The sequence below is a fragment of the Lonchura striata genome, chromosome 7, assembly GCF_046129695.1.
Source record: "Lonchura striata isolate bLonStr1 chromosome 7, bLonStr1.mat, whole genome shotgun sequence".
NCBI lineage: Eukaryota > Metazoa > Chordata > Aves > Passeriformes > Estrildidae > Lonchura > Lonchura striata.
In genome coordinates, this window is record NC_134609.1 from 5,786,184 (window position 1) to 5,813,172 (window position 26,989).

Sequence of the window (26,989 nt, forward strand, 5' to 3'; positions counted from 1 at the left end):
CTCAGCAACAACATTGTTGTACAAGAAAGGTCCCACTGTAGCACACTGCATTAACAGCAGCATATCCTTGAGAGTTTTCCAGGCCTTGTCAGCCCAGACTGCTTTGATGAATGATACAAACAGAAGATGAAATAATCACTCACTAGTTTACAAGCACTGAAGTGCAGCTATTAAAGAATTTTAGTCTGCATTATGACAGTGGAACAGTCATGCTTGGCAAACTGGCCAATATCTGAGCTTATGCTTGTCAGACATCCTGAATTCTTATCTTCATTTTATATATCTCAGGCTTATACCTCCAAAGACAGAGGGTTTTCCTCCTTCACATTGTATTACCCCATAGAAAACAAGACTGGCAGACTCAGAGGGGTTATTCCTCTGCTTGTCAGCTCCTAGATAAAGGCTTATCATTCAAGAACACCAGTCAATTTTTCTAGTCTTTGTAGTCAGCTAATGATAAGAGAAAACCTCAGTACCACCAAAAAAAAAAAAAAATTATTATTTATTTTAAGGAAAATAAACACAAGCATTAAGTCAGTGACATAAAGCAGACTGTCATTTTATGGTAGGACTCAATAACCTTCAAGGTCTTTTCCAACCTAAATCCTTCTACAATTCTGTACTTATGTTCCATGCCAGGGGGACAAAGCTGGAAAAACCATTTGGATCACTAATTGCAATTCTCTGCAATCCCAGGAAAATACAGTAAATGAGTCAGTAACACATGGGTCCTGTGAACACCAAGGACTATTTCCTAAATTTTCTACAACTGGTTTCCACCTGTGGGTCACAGACCAATCTAGACAATTAAAGAAAATAAAAAATAAAAACCAACAACTTCACCAAGTTTCAGTAGACTTAAATGATCAATGCACTCAGAAACTTTTCTAGAGGTACAGAAATGGAAAAAGCTTCAAAACAACTGGCCTGCAGCCAGGTCAAAATCTACAGTAAGAGGCCAAAGGCCAGAACCACAACACAACTCAAGAGCAGAGCAGATGAAATTTGGACTGCTGTATGCCAAACAGCTCAGAAAACTCTGAGAAATGGATCACATCCAGCAGAGCAGAGGGAGTGAAAATTAAGTAAGTAGCTGTTCCCCACTTCTCTCACCAAAGAGAAAAATTTCTTCACAAGTCCACATCTTGTTTAACCCACAATTAAACAAGAGGTGCACCAGGCTAATTTACCAAATATCTCATCACTTCCTCTGGTACTTCAGTGATCAAAGGATGCCAAGGAGTGAGAACGCAGGGAAAGAAAATAAGGAATGAAGCTAAAGTTTACCAAGCACCTTAAGCTATCTTTCAGGAGGAAGATCCTTTTTGGGCCCCTCTTGTGTTGGGAGCAGGCATGAAGTATCTGATAACTCTTTCTGAGCACTGGGAAGAGGAACTCCAATCCCAAAGACACACACAGAGGACACAAAGTTCTGTCTTCCTAACTGTGTTGTACAGATGAGAGCCTGGGAAAATTATTAGGACTCCCATTTCTCCTCACTTGATTATTTTCATACACCAGCAACCAAAGTTAGAGTTAAAATTTCACAATTTAAAATTTAATCCAGGATCAGCATCCAGAAAATCAATTGACCTTTCACTGTATCAAGACAGCCAATAGTCTCAATAAGTTTACTTTCTATAGAAATACTTTCCTATAGAAAAAGAGATAAAATTAGTTTCCTGTAAAATCTGATCAAAAGAGAATATAATTATGAGGAGAATGACACAATACTTTTTTAAACCATTTTGAGACAACCATCAATATACTTCAGAACATTTCAATGAATTTTATCAGCTTTTAGGAAGGAAAAAGAATGCCTTGAAGCCAGCCCTGTCAGGAAATATTTCCCACCATTAACTTAAATCTCAGTATTATGTCAGATGACTGCATTGTAGGCACAATTTTCTAAAGCAGTGTGAACACTCTACTACATTGATGGCCACACTTTTCCCACATGAACCATTATTTGCAAATATGGGTACAAAGGTAATTAGTAATCTTTTGGAAAGTTCACAGGCACACTTCATATTAACAACCTATCATCAAGAAATTCACAGAGCTTTGTAAAATTGGAATTTATGAGACCAAGACCAAACCACATCTTCATTTGTCTCTTGGAACAGTTTCATAAGAAAAATGATTTTGTAATACCTGGTAGAAAACTTTCTGACCAAAAGCTAGAAAAAAATCTCTTTTTTTAATATATGTAACATCACCAGAAATATTTTATAAAATGCCAAGTTTACATATATACTGACCTTTTTTGAGGAGCAATTTCATTTTCCCTCATGCATGTCTATCTGAGCTGTAGCCCACCTTCCTCAGATAGTTTCCATCTTATCAACACTATCATAAGTTTTTCTTCAGTTCTCAAGCTACTTATTAACATTGTAATAACACGCTAAATCTTGAAAATACCTCTTAAAATTCTCAGCTTCAAAGTGCATTTTCCAAAGGCCCTAGGATATATAACTATTTCCCAGATAATCTGACAAGATATTTGCAAATTATATATTCAAACTAGCCCTGAAGAGATGAAGATATGACAGAACTTTCTACATCTATATATTTATTTGTATTTCCTAGGTCTGGTTCACCTCACCAACAAAGTAGCTGGGTACAGATTTAAGTGGCAAACAGATCAGAGCCTTCAATTTGCCTTAAGGGAATTCTCAGGGGCACTCAGGAACCAGCAGAGCCTTTCCAACTGTTGCTGTGCTGCTCTGCACTCAGAGAAACTCCTTCTATTTCTTCTTCAACCTCAGACAGAGCAATTTTACCTTATTAGTTCCCCTAACTGTCCCAGAAAGTGAACTGAGCAATCCAAGCTAACACCTATTTCTGCCTGTCCCTTGATCCTCTTGTGACAGAGTTTAAGCTGTCACATAAAGTGTTGTGTGTATGTAAGATACATATTTTTCTCCAGGGCCTTGTTCAGTAGTTTTCTGGGCTCCTCTGCTGCATTTCACAGTGTATGAATTTTACAGTTAACTTACACTCCATGCACAGGTTTTATACAGAGGTAAACTACACCCCTGAGCAATTTAGCAATGCTATTTCTGGAAGAAGAAAAAAAAAATAAATAAAGAAACACAACTTTCTACATTGTAAGTCTGTCATGAGTTACAGAATGTAAACATTTCTCCCCTAAAAGCCCAAAAGAATGCATCATTTTAAAGCACATTTTATCTTTTTACAAACCAAAGAGATCTAAGAGAATTTGCTTCCCTATTAATTACCGCATGTCACAGGTTATTCATTTATTCTTATGAGAAAATTTCAGAACCAAAACATGACACACATCCTGCTCCAAGCCTTTCTCTTACAGCATCCTTTAGATGTACCACTTCTACTGACTCAACACAACCACCCACTACTTCTCAAGGCAAGAGACAAAACTCCAGATTACAAACAGTCTCCCTGCAGGCCAACAACAAGGAAGACCAGTTATCAACATTACTAAAATCTAGTTTAGAGCCCCAGTGCCACCATGAATGCAGGGCATGGACTCCCATCTTTGATCAACAAGCTCTTTCTTGCATACCACCAAGTACTTTTTTCATGTTGAGCTGCACAAAGTCAACACCTCTTTGAACATAATTAACACAAGAAAGAAAACACAAACACCTTGAAATTATGACTGTGAATAATATACCTCAAGTTCACAAAAGTTTTAGGAAGTGCTTTTTGACCAAATTACCATTTTAGTCTGACTACATTTAGGTACTAGCATTGCCAGAATGTCCTATAGCAAATACACCTGACAACTGCTGTAATTTCTTTTTTGTGTTCCTGATATTTTGCCATTCTTTAGAGCTATAGAGATGCCTTGAAGAAGTAGCTCTGGCATCTTGTCCCTGTGTGTTCTCCATTTCCTTATAATGGCAGTGATAGACAGCTTTAAAGGTTAAAATCCAAAATAAAAAAAAAATTAAAAAGAGAGGAAGATTACCCTTCATATCAGTGAAAGCAGGATGAGAGGCTTAATTCTGTAGTGCAAGGCTCACTGCAGCAGGTAACACAGAGAAAGCTACATGAAACTTAGAGGTTTCACCTGTTGGTCACTGAAAGGCAGTGAGTCTTCCAGAGACACTTTTAATTTCCATAATGCAATCCCACTTCTTGTAATGTAAATGAAAAAGACAAAACCTTAGTTCTGCCATGTAAGCATAGTAAGCATTTACAAACCTTAAAATATACCCTGACAAAGCATCTGTGTACTGCTGCCAACAGATGTCATGATTAAAATGTAGTGGAAATAAAATAATCCAGTAAATCATGAAAAGTGTGTTCATAAAATCTATTGCATTGAAGAGTGGCAGGGAAGAGGAAAGTATGGGGGGAACACCATGCTGCCAAACAACAGAAGACAGGTAAAACAGACATCAGAATTTGAAGAGAAGATTTACATTTACATGCCTCACCAGGAGGTAGAATGATGGACTGCTGTTCATACAAAATGGGGCATGACTAGAAATGATGAAGTGGCTCTGGAAAGCACAGCCACAGACAGGAAAGTGTCCTCAACTAGATGCTTTTGAGAAACTGGGGTTTTAGTTAAGAACCCCAGGCATAAAGATACCAGCTACAACTCTACAGTCCCTGACTTGGCAATAAAACACTAAGAACAAACCAAATGGACAACAGAGAGAAACACTTCATGAGAAAAACACTGAGTTACTGAAAAAAAGTCTACTCAAAGACTGTAAAGACAGTAGTAAGTCTACTGAAAAACACTTTTGAGAGCTAGGCTTGCAGATTTTATTCTAAAAGAATCACATATTACTAATTACATTGGCCAGATGATTCTCAGTTTCATCTGACATTACATTATATTTCAAAACAGCAGTGTAAAAGCAAAGAGGACACACCATGGTCACAAAAATGTAAACTGGACTTAACACATAACAAAGTGTTAAAACTTTAGAAAGAGTTTTTTAAATTTAAAAAAAAAAAAATGCTGGGTAATGCTGAAACATGACATTACTTTTCATGTGCTTCAGCCCAGATATGGGCATGCTCCTGTCAAGCTGTCCTGGGCAAGTGGCTTTCTACAAGCTGAGGTTTGTCAGCCTCAACTTCTGCTACACTGTGAGCAGTTCCCCGTCTCATCCTGTGAGTAAAAATTCCTTTTCTCCTCTTGGAAAGTGAAATGCCTTGCACAGGCTGATTATTTGCAAAATGATTACTGGTCTAAGATGTGGCATCCCTGCCCTTCTCCAGCTGCTTTAAAAACCAGACCCATACTGTGCAAACACCTTGCTCAGACCAGAGGAGGAACAAGCGTTTTCTGTTTGGGTCACTAAGTCCTACCTATGTCAAAACCACTGTTACTTCCACAGTAACTGATGAACTTCAGGACAAAAGCAAGCTGAAAGAAAAGGGGAAAAAAAAGGAAGTTTCACTAAAAAAAAAAAAAAAAAAAAAAAAAAAAAAAAAAAACCACCAAACTTAAAGCAGATGAATGGGTTACCCCCTTTTATTTTTTGTGCACTTCAACATCCTAGCCTCCTCTCCGGTTTGACCCTTGCAGACATCACATCCTAATCCTTTTCTCTAAACTTTTCAGATAACTTTTCTCATTCCAAAAATATTTTCAAGTAGGATAGAAAATGGGCAAATCATCAGTCATTTCAATTAGAATGCAGCTAATATTTCACACAAGACAATGCTCAATTTAATCAGAGTTTACTTTGGAGTTATGAAGCATTTTTAAATCAATGTAAAATTAAGTTTAAACAAATTATTAAAAAAAAAAAAAAAAGGATTTGCAAATGCACAAGAAACTGAGAGACTGTCTCCTGTAAGCAAACTCCTCCTTCCACCATCCCAAGTTTTACCTTTATTTAGGAGCAGGGAGGTTAAGATGACAAAGGGTTATGGAAATGTTCTAGATCATTACACAGCTTCTCTATTGAAATTATTATCAGGCAGCAAATAATTGGTGTTTCCTAAATATCATCTAATGGCATAAATAGGGTCATTTACCCACTGAAAAAGACAATTTTCATTAACTTTACAAACATTCCGCTCTATGGAAAATCCTTTTATTCAATTTCTGAATATGAACAAATCAGATTGTCAATAAGATTTTGAGGATGTTGAAAGTATTCCATCAGCAATGTTACTAGTTAAAATCTCTACGACTCAGATAAGTAAATTAAAATGCAGAGGATAAAATGACTAAACAGAGGAATAGAATACTTAATAAATCCCTGGTGCCACTGGGAGATTTTGGCTTGAGATTCATGTGTTTATATGCAAGAAATTAATTTCTTAGATTCTGTTGACTATATGATTCTATGTTTCTATGATTCTGTTGACTATATGGGGAGAAATTGTTTTCTTACTGTCCTTTTACTCCCTCTATGAAAGGTTGCTAAGGGAATAGTTCTCAGTAAGGTCAAGCAGCAGAAACCCTGCTGTGTGTTTTAATGCAGCCAAACAACACTTGAAATTAATGCCTCTTGGTTCTTTCTACCTTTAAGGACTGGCTATTAGTGCTTTCCACTATTCTTACTGCATACATGAATATGTAATAGGCAGAAGAGAGAAAATGGACAGGCACAACAGGGTCAGAATAAGGAACTTCACAAAAGCTGTGCTAGTGCAGATAGCCTCTTCCTAATAAGGTAAACCTTCCAGGCTAGAAAAAGCATTCCAAACCCACAAACCTGAACCCTTTTTCAAACACAGCAATCAAGTCTCCAAATTATAATTAAATGCAAGCTATTAGGAAAAACATAAAAGAAAGCCTTTCAACACAGTTCTCATTTCAGATATTTATTGCCTGAAAGTTATGTAAATGAAAGAAAACCTGGCATATTAGCATATCATTATTATCTGCTTTTGAAATTATTACAGACCTATCTATGATATAAAATGAGTATCTCAAAATGTTCTATACTACTTAACAATCTCACTTCTATTTACTTGACAAGATTCCTAATATGAAAAGAGCTGCACTAAGGATCAGCATCAGCTGCTCCCCTTCCTCAGTGAAGAGTGAAATAGAAAGGATTCTCAGGATGACACCAAGGATTTCAACCTCAGAGCCAACAGTTCTATGTAAGGAAATCTGCAGGATTCATATGTGCCCTGTGCATAAAACATATTCCTCAGTCTGAAACCTGACCACTTTCAACAGGTTTCCAAATGGAAATGAGCCACAGCATTTCTGTAAGAAAAATCACGGTGAGTACTATTACATCAAAATAAAAGAAGTGCAAAAATGTGAAATTGAACATGTAAAGCATTTTTCAAAATCATCAACTCAAATAACTGAAAATTATGGAAAAATCTCCTTCCAAGAAAAAAAAAAAAAGAGCTCTGTGGATCAATTTCGTTCTAGCAAGTCGCTTTCAGAAAAACACAGACATTTGCAGGTTTTAAAAATAAAACTTAAATTTCCTGCAATTACAAGACTCACACAGCAGCATGATTTCAACAATCTAAGTAATGTTTTTTTTTTCTGAGGGGCAAGTTGAAAAAACACCTCCAAGCACAAGATGACAGAGACAAATAAAGACACAGCAGGAATTCTCCTCAGAGGAAATTTATTATGAATAAAAGTATGAGAAACATTTTGATTTTTACCTAAAAAAAGACTTTGGCTGCTCTGGAAATGACAAAAAGTGAAATCTGAAGTAACTGTTTCAGCTACACTCTTGGTGTGCTGTAGTCCTACAGTAAGGCACTATTATAGCTGCATAACTTGGCTTTGAGGCTTTGTTTTGTTTTCCTTCCAGTAAACAACTGTGGTAAGCCACAAACAGTTTTAATAAACATGACATCCTCTCTATTCAAAGAATGTACAGCTTTAACTACTTTCACTGTACTGCTCAAGCTCAGCATGAAAAATCACATCAAAATATTAAATTCATCTCATTCAGCAAGTATAAAGATGTAATTTAAAATGTAATACTTAGATAGTCAATCCCCTAATCATCTGTAGCTGTAAGATTCTGAACACAGAAAGGCTCAAGGCATATTCCCTGCTGGACACATTACAGTAAGTCTAGCAATTAAATTATTTGTACAGAATGTATGGGCAAGCATGTATATGCATATATCCAGACTGTATTTCACAGCTCAGGATCTTGTTCTTGAGCCATTATTTTAACTAGATCAGGCTGAGGAGGTTTTGTGTACTCATTTCACTTTTACAGATCCTCCTCCACATTAATGACTGAGAACAGCTGCCACAGACAAACAAAGCGCTCAGAAAATTATTTTCTGTAAAAAATAATAAATAAGTGAAACACAAAGAAAATCTTTAACCCTGAAACATGTTCCCTAACATTTTTATGAACCCTGCTTATTTCTGATCTTTCAGAATAATTTCTAGCATACCAGTTAATGAGTAGCATATTGTCCATAATGAAATCCTAGTATAAGAAACCCAACTGCAAGTCCTTGGTAAATGAGCAATATCAGCAGCAGGATCAGTGGGAAAGACCATTACACACTGAAAAAGAACTGTAGCCTAACCTGCAGCTAATTTTCTGTATGAGACCCTCAAAGTAGGTGGGTCACCCACACCTTACATGGAAAAAAAAGTATTAGCAAATCTGCAATTAGAAGAAAGAAGAAATGCACTTAACCTGCTATGCATATGGAGGAAGTAAAAAAAACCCCTTTCAAACTAAGTCTTTTAACTGCAAAGCAAGAAAATAATAAGGCATACCCTCTCATCCTACAGCAAGCAGGGACTGAGGTGACTCTCATGGCTCCTCTCCACCCCTAGATTCCACCAAGCTGGGGCAGGACCAGGTGCTCCAATCAGGTCCCATCTCCACAGAAAGCTTCTTGCTCCCTTGGGATGCTCAGCTGCGACACGTCCTTGCTCCCCTGCGTGCCTGCAGCACCGATGTGTGACAGTGTCACACCAAGCTCCGGGCAGCCCAGCCCCAGCCTGGACCAACAGGAGCCTCTGCAAAGGCAAAGCACGTGGCTGGGCTGGAACTAACCCTGGTACAGCCTGTAAAAACACCCAAACACACCAGGTGTGCTGGAGTGGCACTGCCTCCCAGAAGTACCAAATATTCTGCACCTGCAGTTAAACTGTGATCAGAACAGGACAGCTGTTGGCTACCAAGCAACAAACAGCAAGAGGGATGAACCAACAGAACAAAGGGGATATAGATATTGGCCCATAGACTGTAGCCTGCCTTCAACCTCAGCACCAAAGGGACTCCCTCATGGGCAATCAGCTGCTTTCCTTCCTACTGCACACCCCTGCTTTCAACATAGCAAAAGCAGAAGAATATCAGGAGATGGACACTTTAATTTGCTTTTTTATCAGCTCTGAAAACACTCCTGTTTATATTATACCAAGACACACAACTGTAGAGCACAAAAACACAAGCACAATGAGATGACAGTGTCACAGATGTCTTCACTGTGGCAGTCCTTAACAAGTCATGCTCTGACCTCAGAGGGCCTAGGGAGGTAAAACTGTTAAACCCATTCACCCCGCTGAGCAACAGCTTTTAAATGCAGAGAACCAGCAGAAAAAAACATGTCCTTGCACAACAAGGCGTCTCTGACCACTGGTGGGAACCCCTACCTACACTTTTTTTGGTTGGCTTTTAAAAACTGTTGAAAGTTGGTATTAAACTGAGGGAAAAAAAGTATGTAACATTATGTGCTTTCCAGAGAATTAGGAGTGCACCTGTCAAAACTTCCAAACAAGACCTTGCACCTCAATGAAAACAGTGTGAAATCTGTGTTCAAGCATGGAAGAAGAGCAGATAAAGGTAAAGTTATTTGACAGTGAAAGACTCAAGAGAAAAACTGACAGTACATCGATATAAACCAATCCTTTGCAATTTTGGTGGATGAGACTTTTTTTAATGCTTTACTTAAAAAGTCTAGGTACAGCATATAGGTTCTATCTATGGACCCAGTTCCCCAAGCCAGTGCAGTCAAATCAATAAAGTTTTGGTTTTTGGGGTTATTTTCTTTAACAATTTTTTTTTTTATTTTAAAATTAAGAAGAAGAAGAAGAATAAAAAGCTCTAGTAATTTGTACATGCAATATTGCATGAATAAATGAAAATAGCAATGGAGCTGCTGAGTCTGGTTCTCCAGATCTGTATTTCATCTTTTTTGATCAGCTTACACCTTCTCAACAAATAAAACTGCAGAAAGAAATTGTGGTTGTAACATTAAATATATGTGCTGAGACAAGATAGATCAAGAGCATGTGCTAATCTATCTCCCGGAGATCCACTGGCGAGATGTGTGGGAATTGCTCAAAGCTGTGCCACAGGAGGTTTAAACTGGACATGAGGAAGCATTTTCTTACTGCAAGGGTGGCCAGACACTGGAACAGCCTTTCCACAGAGGTGCTTGATGCCACAAGTCTGTCAATGGTTGAGGCATTTGGACATTGCTCTTAACAACACGGTTGAACTTTTGGTCAGCCCTGAATTATTCAGGCAGCTGGACGAGATATTGTTGTAGGTCACTTCCAGTAGTCTATTCTGTCTATTCTATTTTATGTCAAGCACATCTCATTACCGAGTGCTACAGACTATGATAACAGATCACATTCACTCAATGGTATACAGCACAGACACCCCAGTTGCTCTGAAACCACAGCAGTGTGTATGGGACTTCACAATAAACCCATTTATGGAACAACATTCTTGCTCTCAAATAACATTCTGATTTTCCAAATTTGTTCTGGTTTCCAGAACTGACAGCATTTTAACATCAATAAGCACACATACAAGGCCTCTCAAATTAGAAACAATTCATTTGAAATTGCTATGCAGAGAGAACAGCAAGTTTCAGCTCCAGGAAAGCTTCACTGATGTGTAAGCATCATCCACTGAGAAAAAGGAGTTTAAAGTTTTGCAGTTTCTGAGTAACAGGCTCCTTTGGATCCTTTCTCCTAAGGGCACAACAAACAGCAAGTATTAGCTTTCTCATGTCCTAGTTTTGACCTACAGCTAATTATGACCCGTTTGAAAGCAACATATTAAAAACTTACAGGTCAGTTTTATTTGTTTTTTTTTTGTTTAAAGATGCCATCACATTTTCAAGCCCATGCACAAAACTGCTTGCCACGCATACCTCCTGCATGCAGTTCCTTCTGAGCACCAATGACAGGCTCAGGAATCTCAATTTGAACTGAAAGCTTAAAAAGTAGCTTTGAGATTATTTGAATGCTTGAATCACAAAAAGGTTACTACAGTACTAGTTTAAATACACACCACACAAAAACAAGCTCACACTGCAATCACTTAACTGAAACTGAGCACATAACTCTTTGGGAAGCAACAATCTAGTTTAACTTCACGTTTGTGATTTGAGCTTATTTCTCTAAATCATATGAAAAGAACAATGATTCCCCATGTATATTTCCTCCCATAACAGTCAGTGAGAAAACAATTTCTCCTTCAAGTAATTGCCACATACATAAAAACAGTATTATATCAAATACAATGACTGCTTGCAAGGCTAGACAAAACAGGCCTATTTTTGCACGTGCCAGGGTCTGTTCATTCTTTATTGTTTCATCCCTTGCTACCGGAGGTCCTTGCACCCATTTGTTGCACTTTGTTATAGAATGAGTTTGATGAGACAAAAAAATCTCATTACTTATTGGCACAACAGGATCTTGTTTATGCAATATGAAAGACAAATGAAAGACAAAGAAGGAAACAAAATTTATACTTTTTGTTAATTGCAGTTCTCTGGTACCTGTCACAACCATTAACATGAGTGTCCACCAAATCTTTGGAGAAAAAGTATCTCTGAATTTTATTTAATTATTTCAGTCACCAGAGACTATCACTATAGCTCCCTTATCTCACTATATGAAGTCCCTAGAGTTCTTTTTATTTTCCCCCCAAAATCTAGCAATACTTCTCAGCACATCCCAGCACTGAAAACTACTCTGAATGAAAAGCAAGGTATCTTTGTTTGGCCTTTAGTTCTGTGAATGCATTGCTCCTCCAAGAAAATCCTGCTGGTCTACTCTTCTGTGCTTCCTACCCATGCAGATGTTCTCTAACTGCGCAGTAAATGCCAAGACAAACACATGCTAGAACTACCTCTGTCAGTAATTAAAGTTTCATCATTGTGTAGTAGACATTGTTACGTGGAATGATGACTTTCTGTAATTCTACCAGCACAGTATCATTGAAATAAAGGTCCCTCTTTGAAGCTCTCTTTTAAAAGGACTTAAGGATAATTTACAATGCCATCTTACAAGACTGTGCAAAAGACACTTCAAATAAAAACAGTATTTGATTGGTTTCCTTGCATGAACTATTCTGGTGGTGATAGACAATGGTCTATTTTTTTTATTCCAAATTGGTTTTCACTCATAAAAAAGTTCCATTCCTGTGAAGCTAAGGCTTGCAACATTGATTTCCATGCTACTGCTTGGAAAGATGCTGCAGAAGAGTAATGTGGATGCCAGGGTGTTTTATGTAGTGGCAGCAAGATTCTGTGAGCAGTCTGGGCAGTGGATTTGCTCGAGGTTGTTCTGACTACTACATGCAGTATTTTACCAAAATGAGCAGGACATCCATACAGTGAGATACAATGAGATTTTGAATAGTCGGAACAGATCAAGTAACATTGGGCAATGAGACACTGGTCAGTAGGAACAGACCAGCAATTTGTACACCCCACAGATTATTCTGTCCACATGGATGACAGTTTCAAATGTAGGAAATTAAATCTTAAATTCTAAAAAAATCTGACCTAAATCTTAAATTAAAAAAGAAATCTGACCTGAACTAACAAAGCAAGCCAGGAAATTGAGCAAAATCAGACACTTTTCTTAGGCCTCCCATTATGGTAAGCTTTTATTTGCAGAAAGGATAATTCCACAGTCCTCCCAAAAGAAAACACCTAGATGTGCCTTAATGAAGCAGCGATAGAGAACACGTTCTTTTTGGAATTGTGAATAATCATCAACCACTTCCTTAATTCTCCAGCATGGTATCAGTTCATCAAAGAGCAATTCAAACTGCAATGGGCAGTGAAAAAGGAAGGAACATCAATGAGCTCTGAAAGAGCATTTTGGAAGGGACAGTAGAAAATATCTTTATTTACACATATTCAGGTAGCACAAAGCTCCTGTAACAAAAGGGCTGAAAATTTGACCAAGCTCTTTTATGTGGATTCAACATAGAAATTCAACAGAGAGAATTTTTATAGTAGTTTTCATAAATGCAACCCCAATCTTCAATTTTAGCAAATAACTCAATTTTAAAAAGGTATTACTAGACCAAGAAGGATCCTCCACTAGGTCATGCTTTCCTGCTTTTAACAAAATTAAGCAAAGGGACCCCATCCACCGGACTGCCAGCTCAGTTCACTGGGTATTCAAAATGGTTTCATGCAGTTTTACTTCTGAGAAGAGACACTGTAGAAAGCTATTGTTCAGCCAGCCAACTACTGTCACTTCCATGAATATGAATAAGCTCCAATATAGGACACTGAGTTTTTGCAAATGTAAGAAGATCCAATTGTTCAGTTATTCTTTGCCAATAAATCAACCCATCAGTATTTAGAGATCTTTGGTTTCCTCTGGTGTCTGAATATGTGGGTGGAGTTTTGTTTTCAAGTCCCCTTCTTCCCATTTTCATAAAGATTTTTTTTCATATCACCTTGCTAAGTTTTCAGAGCAGCTGAAGCAATCTTACTGTCAATGGGATGAGGCCCTTGAAAATATCTATATTGCTGTTTCTCCTGATAATATTAACTAGCACCTATTCTGAGGAAAAGAGCGAGGAGAATAAATTGTTCAGAGTTCATGAAAATTAACATTTGGTATAATTTTGTAGCCCTAATTTACATGTACACAACTTAGACATAAATACATATGGATTAATGCAAATTTTCATACCGGGAAAGATCCACTGTGCTCTGTAAAACTAAGGGTAAGGCTGGTGATGAATCATTTTTTTAAATATTCTAGTCTGGGTATATAAATAGATTTCTGTTTCTAGAATAATTACTACTGAAAAACACAGCCTCTTAAATAACCTAGGCCATAATTAACCTTCGCTTCATTAAATCACAAATAATCTTTTTAAAGTCTTATTTGTAAAGGCAAGCTGATTAATTTAAACGTTTCCCTTTTGCAAAAAAAAAAAAAAAAAAAAAATCTAATTGGAATGGTTTACCAACGTAGCTGCTTTTCAGATCTCGCAAACTCTGGAAGGCTTTCAGCCGGCTCCCTCGCCCCCTGCCCGGCCCCCCGAGGGAACTCCACGCTCGCGTTGCCGCCCCGGCCCTGCCTCCGCGGATGCTCGGGGAGAGGAACCGGCTTGTGCCGCACCTTCCGCGGCCGCTCCGGCCACAGTCACCCCTCTGCCCGGCCCTCGGTGCCGCACCACCGCCTCCCTCTGCGGGCGGGACCCTTCCCGTGCCCTGTCCCCACGCGTGGCCCGGCCTGCCCTCCGCACCGGCGGAGCCAGGAGCGCTGTGGAGCCCCCATGCCCTCCGCAGCCCTGCCCTGTCCGGCGGTCCCAGCGCAGCGCCCCGGCCCGGGCAGCTCTGCGCTGCGCTGCGCTGGGCACGGCGCCGCCGCCGCCGCACCGCGCCGTCCCTCCCCTTTCCTTGTAAGACAGCGCCAACCCCCGACCGAAGAAAAGTTTCCAGCCGAGCGCCAGGACAGGTCCGGGCTGTCACCGGCGCCCGTTCCCCGCCGATGGGACGGGACGATCCTCCCTCAGCCCCGTCCCCTCCACGTAGCCAACCCCCCGTGCCGTGGGTGCCGCTCACCTTCCTGCACCGCATGGAAGGGGTTGTTGGCCTCTATGAGCTTGATGGAGTAAGTGATTTTCTCGCTCTGGAGGATGTCGTCATTGAGGTTCAGATCCGACACCGCCTGCTTGAACACCTCGTCGTCCTTGGCAGCATTGCCTTCGAAAATGGCACCTGAGGGGAGGAAGGCGGCAGAGGGTGAGGAGGGCTCGGCCAGGACCCCCGCTCCCCTCTGGGCCGTGCAGGGCTCAAGCCGGTTCGCACGGCACCGGTGGGGCAGCCCCGGGGGCACGGGCGCCTGTGGGGCCGGGCCACGCCCGTGGGCAGCCTGGTCCCGGGCACGGGGCAGCGCAGCGTTCCTCCCGGTCACTTCTTGCTCCACCCGCACTTACGGAGCCCTGAACCAGAGGCACGGCGGGGTGATGGACTTGCTTCGCCAGTGACGGGAAAGGGAGCAGCTTTGGAAACTCCACCAACTTTTTGCTCGCTGCTCGCCTCTCCCTGGGATGCTGCCTTTCGGGGCGCGGTTTTATTGAGGCTTAGAGGCACACACGAACGTGAAGCCGGGATTTGTGTCCAGTAACCTGGAAGCTTTAAAATTCACTGTCCTGTTTATGCAGTTAACGTGAAAACATCTGGCGATATGTGTTACATAAAATCCCTCTCCGCGGAGCGTGTGTGTGCCCACGCCAGGCTTACTGCCCTGCTCTACACGGCGCTGGGAGATCTTTAGAGCTGGCAACAAAACAAGCAAAAAGCACTATTCCCCAGCCTGGAAAAGTCCTGCTGATTCACACCGTGCGTGCCTGTGGCTTGAGCCTCCGTGCAGTGCCCGTGTGCATCACAGCTCTGCACACAGCAGCTCCCCGCTCCTGGCCAGCGGACCGCTCTTTCTGCCAGCACTTAGCAAACAGCGCTCGGGCTGAAGTTCGTGCGGGGAGAAGCCGAGGTGACACGGTCCACGCGCAAGAGAAGCGGGGCCGAGAGCGAGACCCGCGGAAGCTCCTTCACCACTCTTCTACCCCGGCCCTTCCCCAAGGCGGCCCCGCCGCCTCCCTTCCTCCCCGCGGGGCTGGCCCCGGCGCCGCGAGGGTCTGCCCTGCCCTGGGGACTGCCCCTGGGCCGGAGTCCCCCGCTGCGGTCAGGGCTGACCCCGTCTCCTTAATGGCTCCGCAATGCTGTCTGCCTTGGCTGCGCCCCCAGGCTCCGGAGGCGAGCGGCGACGGCCGGAGCCTCCTTCCCACGGCCCCGGAGCTGTCCGTACCGGGAAACTTGTTATAGGGTTGGTCCCTTTCTCCCCTTCCCTGCCTCGGGTCGACACGGGACTTTCTTCCCGTATCCGTGGAGCCTCCCTTCGCCAGGATGGCTCCTACGCCGGCCCCCTCCTTTTTCTGATCTCCCATCCTCCCCGAAAGGCTGGTGTGAATTACGGCTTTTCATTTCCCGGACGTACTCCCGTTTCCTCTTTTATCATCCTCCACAAGTGATTCTCTCCCCCCTCTCCGCCCCTAAACATCCTCATTTTCGTTCCTGCTGGTACCTTTCAACACCAGCCAAAAGGTGACTGCAGAGCCTCGCTTTTTCTTGCCAGGCTTCCCGCGGACATCACCGTGCCTTGCTCCCAGAAGCCATAAAAGTTCACATCAGCCTTTCCTTTGCCTCTTATTCATCCCTCTCTTCCTCCCACTGATCCAGCCTTCTTGCTGCCCAGGGGTTTTAATGAGATCTTATTCAAACCACAACAGTTGCGCGCATAGACACACACACGCACACACTCACACAGAGCCGCTGCAAAGCTCTCATTTCTAACCCTTTCCCAGCCAAATTCCCCCCTCCGCCCCGCGCATTCCGGCTTGGCTGACACCTGCTACGGCAGGGGATGGAAACCAGGGGATTATCTCCCCGAAAGTTTTCCCTGCGAGCACGTTCAGATTATGCCTCTCTCCTGCTCGGGTGATGGGGGCGGTTGTTTGTTTTTGGTGGCGAGGAGGCGGGGGGTGGGGGGGAAGAAAGCCTTTCCACGCAAACAGGTCCAAGCACAGACTCCCCAGCCACATGGGAGACCGCAGCGGCGGCTCCCTTGCCCGGCGCACAGGCGGCATTTCGGCCCTAACTTTACAACCAGGGGCAGAATACAGCTGCCTTCCTCCCATCTGTCCTCCTGTCTCTCCGCGGAGTTGGGTTCCACCGCTGCCCCTGACATTATCGCGGCTAAAAGAGACGCTTCCCTTATATATTTATTATCTACCGCGTCCCTCTTCAACACTCCCGCCCCCCCCACCACCCCGCTCCCTCTCTTACCAATGTGGATGATGGAGTCCGCCCGTACCAAAACGCACTGAAATATCCAGGGGAAAAGCCAGAGCATCAACACTTCCATTTCCAGCCTCTCGCACAGCACATCAGCCCGGGTTTGGTGGAGAGACAGGGGGAAAGAAAAAAAAGGCGCAAGGGCAGGTGGAGCAAGGCAGCGGGCGCGGGGGGGAGATGCCCAGACACCCCCCTCTTAGAAAAAAAATCCCAAAATACCCAGCACCCCAAGAATTATCCAAGATTGAGGAAAACGGGTGATGGGGAAGAAAAAAAAAAAAAAAAAAAAAAAACCAAAAAATAAAGCCGGGGCTAGAAAATCCCGGAGGTAGATCCCGGGTTGGCAGGCGGCGCGGCGGAGCCTCCAGCGCTCGGTGTGTGCCGGGGCGCCGGCAGACCGCGAACTGCGGAGCGGCCCCCCCGCCGCCGCCGCCCGCCCCCCGCGCCACGTGACTGCGGAGCCTCGGCGCTCGGTGCCGCCGGGGCACGGCGCGGCGGGCGGGCGGCGGGGCGCTCGGGCCGCTGCCCGCGATGGAACAGATTCACATACTGCCAGAATCTATATATCTATGTATCTTTATGTGTAATGTATGCCGCCCCGAGGAGAGGGGTAGGGGAAGGATGCTCCGAGCGCAGGGATGCGAGGCGGGTGGGCAGCTCCCGGTTGCCGGGCGCAGGCTGTTCCGCGGGGCCGCAGCCGCTGCTCGGAGAGTGCCCAGCGCTGCGTGGCCTCCCGCAGCTCCCGGCCGGCCCGGCACCGCGGGACGCCCCCGCAGGTAAGGGCGCGGGGCTGCGCCCGCTGCCGGCTCCTCTAACTTCAGCGGCGGCGGGTGGCGCGGGGGCAACGCGCCGAAGCGGGAGGTGGAGGGAATGCCCCTTCCTCCTTCCACACGCTCGAGCTCGGGACATGATCCGTGTTTGAGGAGAGAAATGGAAATGTGAGGGTTTTATCCCCGCGCAGGGGAAGAGGTGGTGGAGAAGAAAAGTGGTACAGCAGAACGTTTTCTTGTTTTGTTTTGTTCTAGCTTTCAATGAAATCTAATTCATAAATTGGACATGCTCAGGCTCAGAAGACTAATTCATCCCCTAAAACAAACGCATCAGTGATTGCAGTCACCCAAACGTGACAAGCGTCTCAATACACCGAGGATCCAGAGAAAACAAATTCATTCAGGAGCCCGAAACGTAATTAAAACTACTGCCAAGCAAATGAGTTGAGAGCAGAATGTTACCAAGATTATTAAGTTGCTGCGGGGCTGAGGCACGGACCGCTATAGCGATACATACAGATAATGTCAGTCTTTGGATAACGGGAGGAAGAGCGATTCCTGGAGGTCGCCGTCTTGCAAGCGCAAGCCTGGTGACAGCGCGCCGTGGCCGCATCCTGCTCCCGAGATGGCACCGGCGAGCCGGGGCTCGGCGGGGAAGAAGCGGCCCCCGCCGCCTGCGGAGCCCCGGCAGAGTGGCCGCAAAGGGGCCGGAGGCGCTCGTACCCCTGGCACTGCCTACAGCATCCCTGGCAAGTGTATTCAGCACACTTTTTATAACCATCACCTGTAAGTGCGCTAGTAAATGCTCCTGATGCTGAGCAGTGCTTGCTTGCAGGAGCGATCGCTGCAATGTATTTATGCAATGTAGAAAGCATTTTTTTCATGCAGAGCACAGTACGGAAAGAACTGATCAACACCAAGGAGTAGATAAGGGGGCTGGGAAGGCAGAAGGGAGAGGGAACACACAGTATAGATGGAGCAGAGTGAAAGGGAAGGAAGCTGCAATGGAAATGATATGAACAAGAATCCCTGTTGATCCACATGCATCAACAGCCTCCTATTCAGCGGTAGTTACAAGCACAGCATTTGAACAGGGAAGAGCAGGGGGTAAATAAAACAATATATGCTTTTTAAAAATAAATCACTTGTTAACTACTCTTACTTACAGTCCTTGTCTTAAATATGCAATTTCACACTGATCAATGCAGAATGATATATACTATACTCTGCATTTCACGTAATAAAAACACTTAATCCAGATAATTGGCTTCTGGGACAGAGATCAATAGAAATGTTCCTTATTTGACTACGTTAGCAAGTCAAAATTAATTCTAATTTACATTTGCTTCAAATCAATATGCACTTAGTGACTTACACAGGCTCTTTAAAAAGTTAAGCACCTATATTGACCAGAGTCATATATATGTCAGTAACAAGTACATGTGTGGGAATTAGAGAGGGGGAAAGTGTTACTGCAGAACCAAGTCTCTGACTTTCATAGAGGAAAGGAGGCTAAATTTATTTCTGTTTGAGAAGTGCTTTGGCATCCCAGCCTAAAACCTATAGAAATATGCAGCTATTAATCCCACAATTTATGCAGGCACCCAAACACCAGTCAGCTGTATTCCAAGCACTTGGGAGCAGGCTCGCCTCCTACTTTAGTTTGTACAGAGAGGTCTTGACCTCAGCTAGGATGCCTCTAGATACTATTTTAGTAATAGAAAAGTAGTAATATAAAATACTAAAACTCTAAACCAAATGAATTGGACAAGTTACAGAATTTCCTGTGAAATCCAAGAGCAAATGCTCTGAGTGCAGAAAAGAATCCAGTCCCAGCCAAGAGAGGGAGAGGGGAAAAGACAAGACACCAGAATACAATAAAACAGACCAAATGAAATAGGCCCCAAAAACAGACAGAAGGACACAGTCAAAAAACAAAAACAAACCAGAAAAATGCACAGAATAAATCTCAAATACTGTAAAATCTGATATGTAACATGCAAAGTCCAGTAAGACCTAAATGGATCCACCACAGCAAAGAGAATTGCAACTTCAGTAGCATCTCTGCAAGATGAAAAGTTGCCACATGAAAACTTTATTGCGTCTGGTTTTAATTCAGGTTGCATTACCTTTTCTTTCACAATTTCTGCATTTTTCTTCCTTTCTCCTCTCCCTTTTTTTTTTCTAAACAAAAAAGATCCCAACAACTCTGGCTTGGATTATGTTTTTTGTAACAATTACTTCTCCTATGATTTCCCCTCCCTCCAAACGAGCTATCAATGCTACATTTCTAAGCCCAGTACAAATGAGAGCACTCCTTTCAACCCTGCCATTCCTCATTTGCAACTGAGGGAGCGCTAACACTTTGCACTGTCTACATTGTTTAGATGCAGCAATCAGCACTAAAAGGCCAATCCCTTTGCCAATATTCTGCATATTAAGAGTGGTCCAAGCTGCTGTGATATTCCATCATTATTTTGTAGGTGCCACTTGTATTCCACAAGGTGCCACTGGATTTACAGTGCCCACAGAAGAATGGCATCTCAACAGCAAAATGTGAGGTATAAACCCAACTCAAGCGACAGCCATGTAGTTGCAGTTCTACTCTCTGGCAACAGATGTGATTCTGTGCACGTCTCAGACAGCTCTTACCACCTTTGCAAACCACTGTGGTGATTTTGAGCTGACCTATCCCAAGTTATTGCTGTGCTCATTTCTGTTGTCTGAATGAACATAATATCAAACCTGTACCAAATGGGTTTTGCTACGACAAGAGGACAGCTGGAGTAATTCTCCAAAAACTGCATTTCAGTTAGAAATTTAGAACATCCTAGAGAGGTGAACTGAAAGGTTTGTGCAGTGCCACACTCAGAGCCTTGTGCCCAGGGCTCTGTCCCTCTATGCTGCCATAACAAGAAAGAGGCACATTTTGAAAGACATCAGAACCATGGCTGCAGGATATGCCTGGATCTGGAAAGCACCTCACAGTTACAGAATTGCTTCATAAGCAGGAGCTCTGCAAGATCATAACATTGAGACTTTTATCGTAGCCTGTTTTCAGAAAAAAATGGAGGGCTTTAAGATTCATCATTTTTTAAGTCTTCTCCCAAGTTTCACCCATTTACTATAGCTAAACTTAGGCTTCCCCACATAAAATCTTGTATATATCTATCTGTGTACATGTAGCAATGATTTTTTCCTTCTGAAAGCAAATGGAACTGCTCCTCTGTATCAGTTAAACAGGTGCAAATATGCCACTTATACTTCCAGTTTTTAGCTGCTCAGTCTATGGAGTTGGAAGAATAAAAACAAAAAACCCAAAAAATATCCTAATACACACGGTAACCATCTCCCTTCCTTCCCCAATAGCCAAGACCTCTACTGTTAACACACCCACAAAAAAGTAACATTTCTTACCCTAAAATGCCATTCAACAGCTGTGCTTCTCTTCAAAAACAGCAATGCAAAACCTCAAGCTTAACTTAATTCCAAAGTCTGTGGATGCTTATGTTAAAAAATGCATTTTGTCATTCTCCTGTGGTGACAGCCCGAGGTTGCAGTTGCTTTATTGAAGCTTCCTTTAGCTTATTGAAACCACCTTTTCTCTCTTCATGGTTGATAGCATAGTATGATAATCTTGCAGGAGTAAATGGACTAGAGTCTACAAGAAGTGGCTGCTGAATTATAGAGTTCTTTGCAGGACAGGTAACATTCTTGATTAACTTGTTGTGTGTCTACAGGCTGAAATTTTGCCACAGTCAACATTTTATCTGGATTGCCATGTCTTTTAAGATGCCATAAAGAAGGCAAAGCACTGTTATTTCCTTATTTTTTACCTGATTTAATTCAGCAGAGTACACACAGCCTAGATGTGATTTAATTTGTACTTATGTTTGGTTAATTTCATCACTGCTATATCTGTTGCATCTTTATAAGACACCTATATACTTCCCTGCTTCTCTCTTTCAATTGTGACTTTTCACACCCTATTTTTCTTTAATGGGCATCTTTTTACAATGGACAAGGGTCTTGATAGGCCTTTCCAGCCTCCCACATTTTTATAGTTGCGTAAATGCTCTCCTAATGTAGTGCAAGGCAAATTGTATGTATTGTATTGTATACCAACATATGTTTATGTTGGTAAAAATAATCTCTATCTTGGCATTTGCATTTAGTTAATACTTTGATTCAGAAGAAAAGGAATTTCTTTATTCACAACATTTTAATATCACCGATATGTGTTTCACGAGAACTCTAACACTCAAGTGACCGAAGAATTCTTGTTATTACTTGTAAGGGATGGGAGTGTATATAGTTAAAAGAAAACACCTTTCTCCTTCATTTCTAATGAAGCACCTTGTTACTATACCCACTGCACACTAACTGGAAAAGGCTAAACTCTGTAAGTTTGTTTTCCTGAGCAGAGATCCTTCCTTTTTTTTCTAAAATAAAAAGGAAGCAAGGTAGGTATGGCTGCCACCTTTGTTACAGTACAGTTGCGTAAGAATGCAGGCTCTCCAAGTAAAAGTGTTCATTAATTAGTCTTAATTTAATAGTAGTCATATCAATATAATCTCCAAACTAACTTCACTGGCATTCATCTGAGGGAAAAAAAACAATTTACAAGATTCTCCAATATAAAACCATCTCCAGGGGAACTCCATTCAAAAACATCTTGCATACCTCACTGATCCATCCACATAGTACACACAGTCCAGTCTCATGAGCTGTTCAATGAGCTGCCTATTTCAGATAATGAGACATTGCTAGGACAGCTGTCCTCTGCCATCACAGCAACCCAAAGAGACAGACACATCCCAAAGGGAAAATCACAACAGGAAAAGCCCCAGATGTCATTTCTTGTGCAGCCTCCATAAATACATACTGACCAATCTCACAGGTAGTAATAGGCCAAGAATGACACTTATATTTTGCAGGTACTTCACTGTGAATACATATCCTAGTACTTCCACCATTATAAAACTTCCCAACACCTGACCATAAAAATACATCCTTGTTTTGTTAGAGCCAATTGAAGCTGCAGAGTGGTTATGCCAGACAAAGGAAAAAGGAAGCCACTAGAATTTAACCTGCAGTTCACCTCAGCTGTGTGAAGACTCTGTAGAAGTCACATTCCTGCTACTTTGCACTTTACCCATCTAGACAGTAACAAAACCAGCAAAGCAGATGCTGCTGCATGGTGAAGCAGAGAACCAGAAAAGTCTGAAAATGTACATTTAAAAAGTTCTGCCCTCCAGCCAAGACCCAGTAACTGATCTCGTGTTTGTTCCTGCTTCACTGCAACCTCCACCGAGAAGTGATGTAAGCAGAAATATTTTGCTACAAGCCAGAAACTTGAACGCTGCCCTTTCTACATCTCAGGCAAAGAATAGGGACCTTTTCAACTGCACTAATTCAATCCTTTGCCGTCACTAAATACTGATGCAGTTTGTGCGTGCAGAGTCCCCTGAAAGCCTCACAATGGAAAGTACTCTAAGGGAAAAGTAATTTTACCTGAAAAAAATCCCTGGTCTTTCTCAGCAGTCCATTCTAAACCATATTATGTTTAGTGACTGTCTCACAATGGACCATTTCTACCAGCAGGTAAGGCCTCTCTTTTGTCTTGCAATGCTGTGTCATGGAGTTTGTGGCTTGGGTTTTTTTTTGTTTGGGGTGGGGTTTGTTTATTTGTTTGTTTCCTGGTGTGTTTCTGAAACCATTAGTAGAAATGAGGTGCAGAATTAACATTCTCAGTGACTTCATTGTCATTAATGGCAGTCACACACAGAATGTATTTTCCAAAGGATCTGTGTGCTCTTCAGGAAAAGACTCCCTGTAATGGAGTTCATAATTCATACTCATGTTTCCAGGAAGGGTTGAAATGAAGATTTTTCTTTTTCAGAAACAGCTTCTTGTTGTATGCTTGACTTAAAAAAATATTTTACCAAAGCCTTTGCTTGTTGTAATTTTTGTCCCTTAGAGGAAAGAAAAAAATCAAGCCAAAGAGTAGGGCAAAGTGACATGTTATATCTTCAATTTCCTACTCAAAGAAGAGGATACTTCTTTAAAGGCAGAGCACAGCCACAGGAGCAGAGGAGCCATGAACACTGGGCTTCATTCCCACTGCCGATTCACCTATTCATTTCATGACTAATTGAGTGGACTGTTGCATGAACATTGTATTCAGTTCTTAATTTAAGGGTGAACAAGAACATCAAGTTCCTTTCCTCAGTTCCTGCACTCAGTCAGCTGTCCACTTCTCTAGGAGGTATAGGGGAAACACAGGTTTATTTTTGGCAGGTCAAACAAGTACTTTTAAGTAACTTCAAATTTGTAGATCCTAGAGATTAGGGGGGGAAATTGTCTTATTTTAAATAATTTCAAACAGAAAATGCTCTTTATGGTACTTGAGATTAACCCATTCCACTCAACTGAGTCTGGATGCAAATTTTCAGTATCCAAGCTCCATTGCTGACCTGAGATGACAGGACTTCAGATGTCTAGTGGTTTCTTTTCACTTTTTTAACCATGGTGTGGAAGGTTACGTGAAATAGGGACAATACCTTATATTGAAATGGAGAAGAAAAGTTCTAGAGACAAATCCACCCAGAGCTACAAGCTGATTATACTCCCATCTAAGTTACATTCAAGTAATCTATTCTGCTAGAGTAAGCGCTTGAACTAGGTCTCCCACATGAGAAAGGGGTGTCCTGATGACTAGGTGTTGGAAAAGAAGCAGCAGAAGAACATACACCTCTTTTGAGAAAGAAAAAAAAAGTAAAAAACACCTTGAAATATTTCCATATGGCCTGGTGAGAAGGAGGGAGAGAAGAAAAGAAAAAACGAAAAGCACACTGCTTCCTTTCTACTTTTGGCTGTAGAAGGTGTTTGTGTGCAAGAACAGCTTTCTAACCCAGGTTTCCCATGTCAAGAAGTTTGTTTATATCAGGTTGATTTTCTGTTGACATTTTATGCTGCTCCTGGAAAAGAAACTATTTCTATGAGCACACCCAGGCATTCACAACCCTTGCAATGGTTTGAGTCACATAAGCTACATCTTATTGGCGCCTCCTCCCTTCAACACCTCTCCCTTGCCATTCACACAGCCTCGGCTGAAAACCTAGGTGTATCACAGATCTGTTTGCAGGACTCTATAGTGTGGCCAGTGGAAATAGGCAGCCCAGGACCACCTGACTTTGCAGCATTCCACGTAGAACCATTGGGGTGTTATCACCACAGTGTAGAACTTTAAGCTTCAGAAGAAGTACAGATTAGTTGAAGAGGTCCAGAACACTTTGGTTTGCCAGTACCCAACACTTGACAACACTGGAAACAATGACCTCTCTTTACTGATTCTTATTCAAAGTGAACTTAAAGCTATTACTCCGTTTACTTAACAGTTCTGAGAAAGACTATAAAAAAGCCCAAACATTTTTTCCAGTCTTCTGAAAACTTGGAGATATTGCAGTAAAGGGTTTATGAAAAGGGCAGAGAGGATAAAAAACAGGCACCACTTTAAGCATCCAGCACTGCATGAATTACAGTCCCTATCACTGCACCCTAATGAAACCTTACTGCCCAACAATTTCTGAAGTTCCCATGTTCTCAATGTCTTCATAATATCACTAAATACGCTTTTACCTTGCTCCCAGTTCAAACTGTGCTGCACTATACAGCAATATATTTTACTACAGCTACATGCTACCCAGCTGAATGCAAGTCTGCAGTGGAAATAGCTTTGTTTGCTGCAGTGCTGTATTATCACACATGACTAGACCAGGCAACATTGATTCTTAAGCAATGGCATTGATTACAACTCTTATTTTTAAAATGCTGGCAGGATACCGCCCTTAGATAAGCACTTTAAGACCCAATTTGAATTGCATTTCCCAGCAGCTCTCCTTTTTTTACAGAGACTATATAATAGAAGTACAAATAATGTTACTGGCTTCAACATGTGCTGAGGATTTACACCAGTATGGTATCGGTAGTAGAAGCTTTTAGTACTTCACACTTACACACTATAATATGCTTTATATTATTGTTTTCAAAATATAAAATCTCCTTTTTTCTCTTCACTAGCTAAAAAAAGATGCCTGTTTTCCAGAGAGATAAACTTATTAAATTGAATTTGACCTTTCAGAGCATAGTAAGGTAGGGATTTCTGTTCCCTGGAAATATAGAAAGATTCTTCATGTACTACTCTGAGTCATGCAATAGTCCACAAGCATGTAAGCAAAATGCTCTTGGAAGAACACTTAACATTAAATAAATTATGCAGGGTGGGGGGGGAAAGGAAAAAGAAAAGAACCAACTTCAAACCCAAAATATATCCTTACACCTACATTTTAAATTACATACTTGAGGGTATGCAATCATTACAGAGTTTTCAGGCTCCCAAGCAGCCCTCCAGATTTATCAAGACCATATCATTGCTTGACCAGTTTCCATGGGGTAGTTCCTGCCCTATTCCAAACATAACCTTTAAAATACCTCTCCAAAATTTCTTTGCAGATTGTGCTTTTGTTTACCCAAGTTGTTAAAAACCTCCTATCTATCTTGCTGTTTTGCCAGCTTAATCACAGTTTGCAAAGTGGGTTGTTCATAACAATGCACAAGGACCATACATTTCCACTTCTGCCTTTCTCCTGCAGGAATACTGGGAAGTGCATCAATGCCACCACCTGTGCTGGTCTACCTGCAGATCTCTACAAAACCTGTTGCCCAAGTAGCTAAACATCCTTTTCCTCACACAGTACATGGTGAAAACACAAGAGTCATCCATCTTTCCTCTTCATACCACAAAGCTCCTTGTTTCACTCGGGACTTACAAGCACCGAAATACAAAAATCACAGCTCCAGAGTGATCTTTGTGTCATGTGTTACAATAAAGCAAGATTCTGTTTCTGAGCCTTGTTTGGAACACTATCTCAAAATTTTTGCTAGCCATTTAACCTTTTGATGGACTTACCATTATGGATAAATTATATTTTATCCTTCTCCCTGTTTTGATCAGAAATCTTTGACCTCACCACCTGCTTGGGCTTATTTAAGATATAGGTTTCCCTCTCAAGCAGCAGATTTACAGTAAGGATCTAAAGAAATCCAGTAGAAATACTAAGTGAAGATGCATCCATTATTCAATGATTTCACATAGTTCACATAATTTA

The 26,989-nt window shown here is 42.0% G+C and overlaps 1 protein-coding gene and 2 long non-coding RNA genes across 6 annotated transcripts in view; 2 read left to right on the forward strand and 1 right to left on the reverse strand.

Annotated features, from left to right (window-relative positions):
* Positions 1 to 17,435, reverse strand: part of GRID1 (glutamate ionotropic receptor delta type subunit 1) — a 486,950-nt gene extending 469,515 nt beyond the window's left edge. For all 4 annotated transcript variants that reach the window (XM_031505170.2, XM_077784530.1, XM_077784531.1 and 1 more), the window contains exons 1-2: positions 17,041 to 17,435; positions 14,758 to 14,913 (exon numbers count right to left, since the gene is read on the reverse strand). In XM_031505170.2, the coding sequence (XP_031361030.2) occupies positions 14,758 to 14,913; positions 17,041 to 17,119 (235 nt within the window). In that variant the 5' untranslated portion in view covers positions 17,120 to 17,435. The remainder of the gene's footprint in view (positions 1 to 14,757; positions 14,914 to 17,040) is intronic.
* Positions 17,436 to 17,534: 99 nt separating this feature from the next.
* LOC110473544 (uncharacterized) lies at positions 17,535 to 18,977 on the forward strand. Its single transcript, XR_002465900.2, has 2 exons — positions 17,535 to 17,825; positions 18,075 to 18,977. It is a non-coding gene; the product is annotated as an uncharacterized LOC110473544 (long non-coding RNA).
* Positions 18,978 to 23,319: 4,342 nt separating this feature from the next.
* LOC116183784 (uncharacterized) lies at positions 23,320 to 26,729 on the forward strand. The gene is made up of 2 exons (XR_004148477.2): positions 23,320 to 23,423; positions 26,474 to 26,729. It is a non-coding gene; the product is annotated as an uncharacterized LOC116183784 (long non-coding RNA).
* The last annotated feature ends 260 nt before the right edge of the window (positions 26,730 to 26,989 follow it).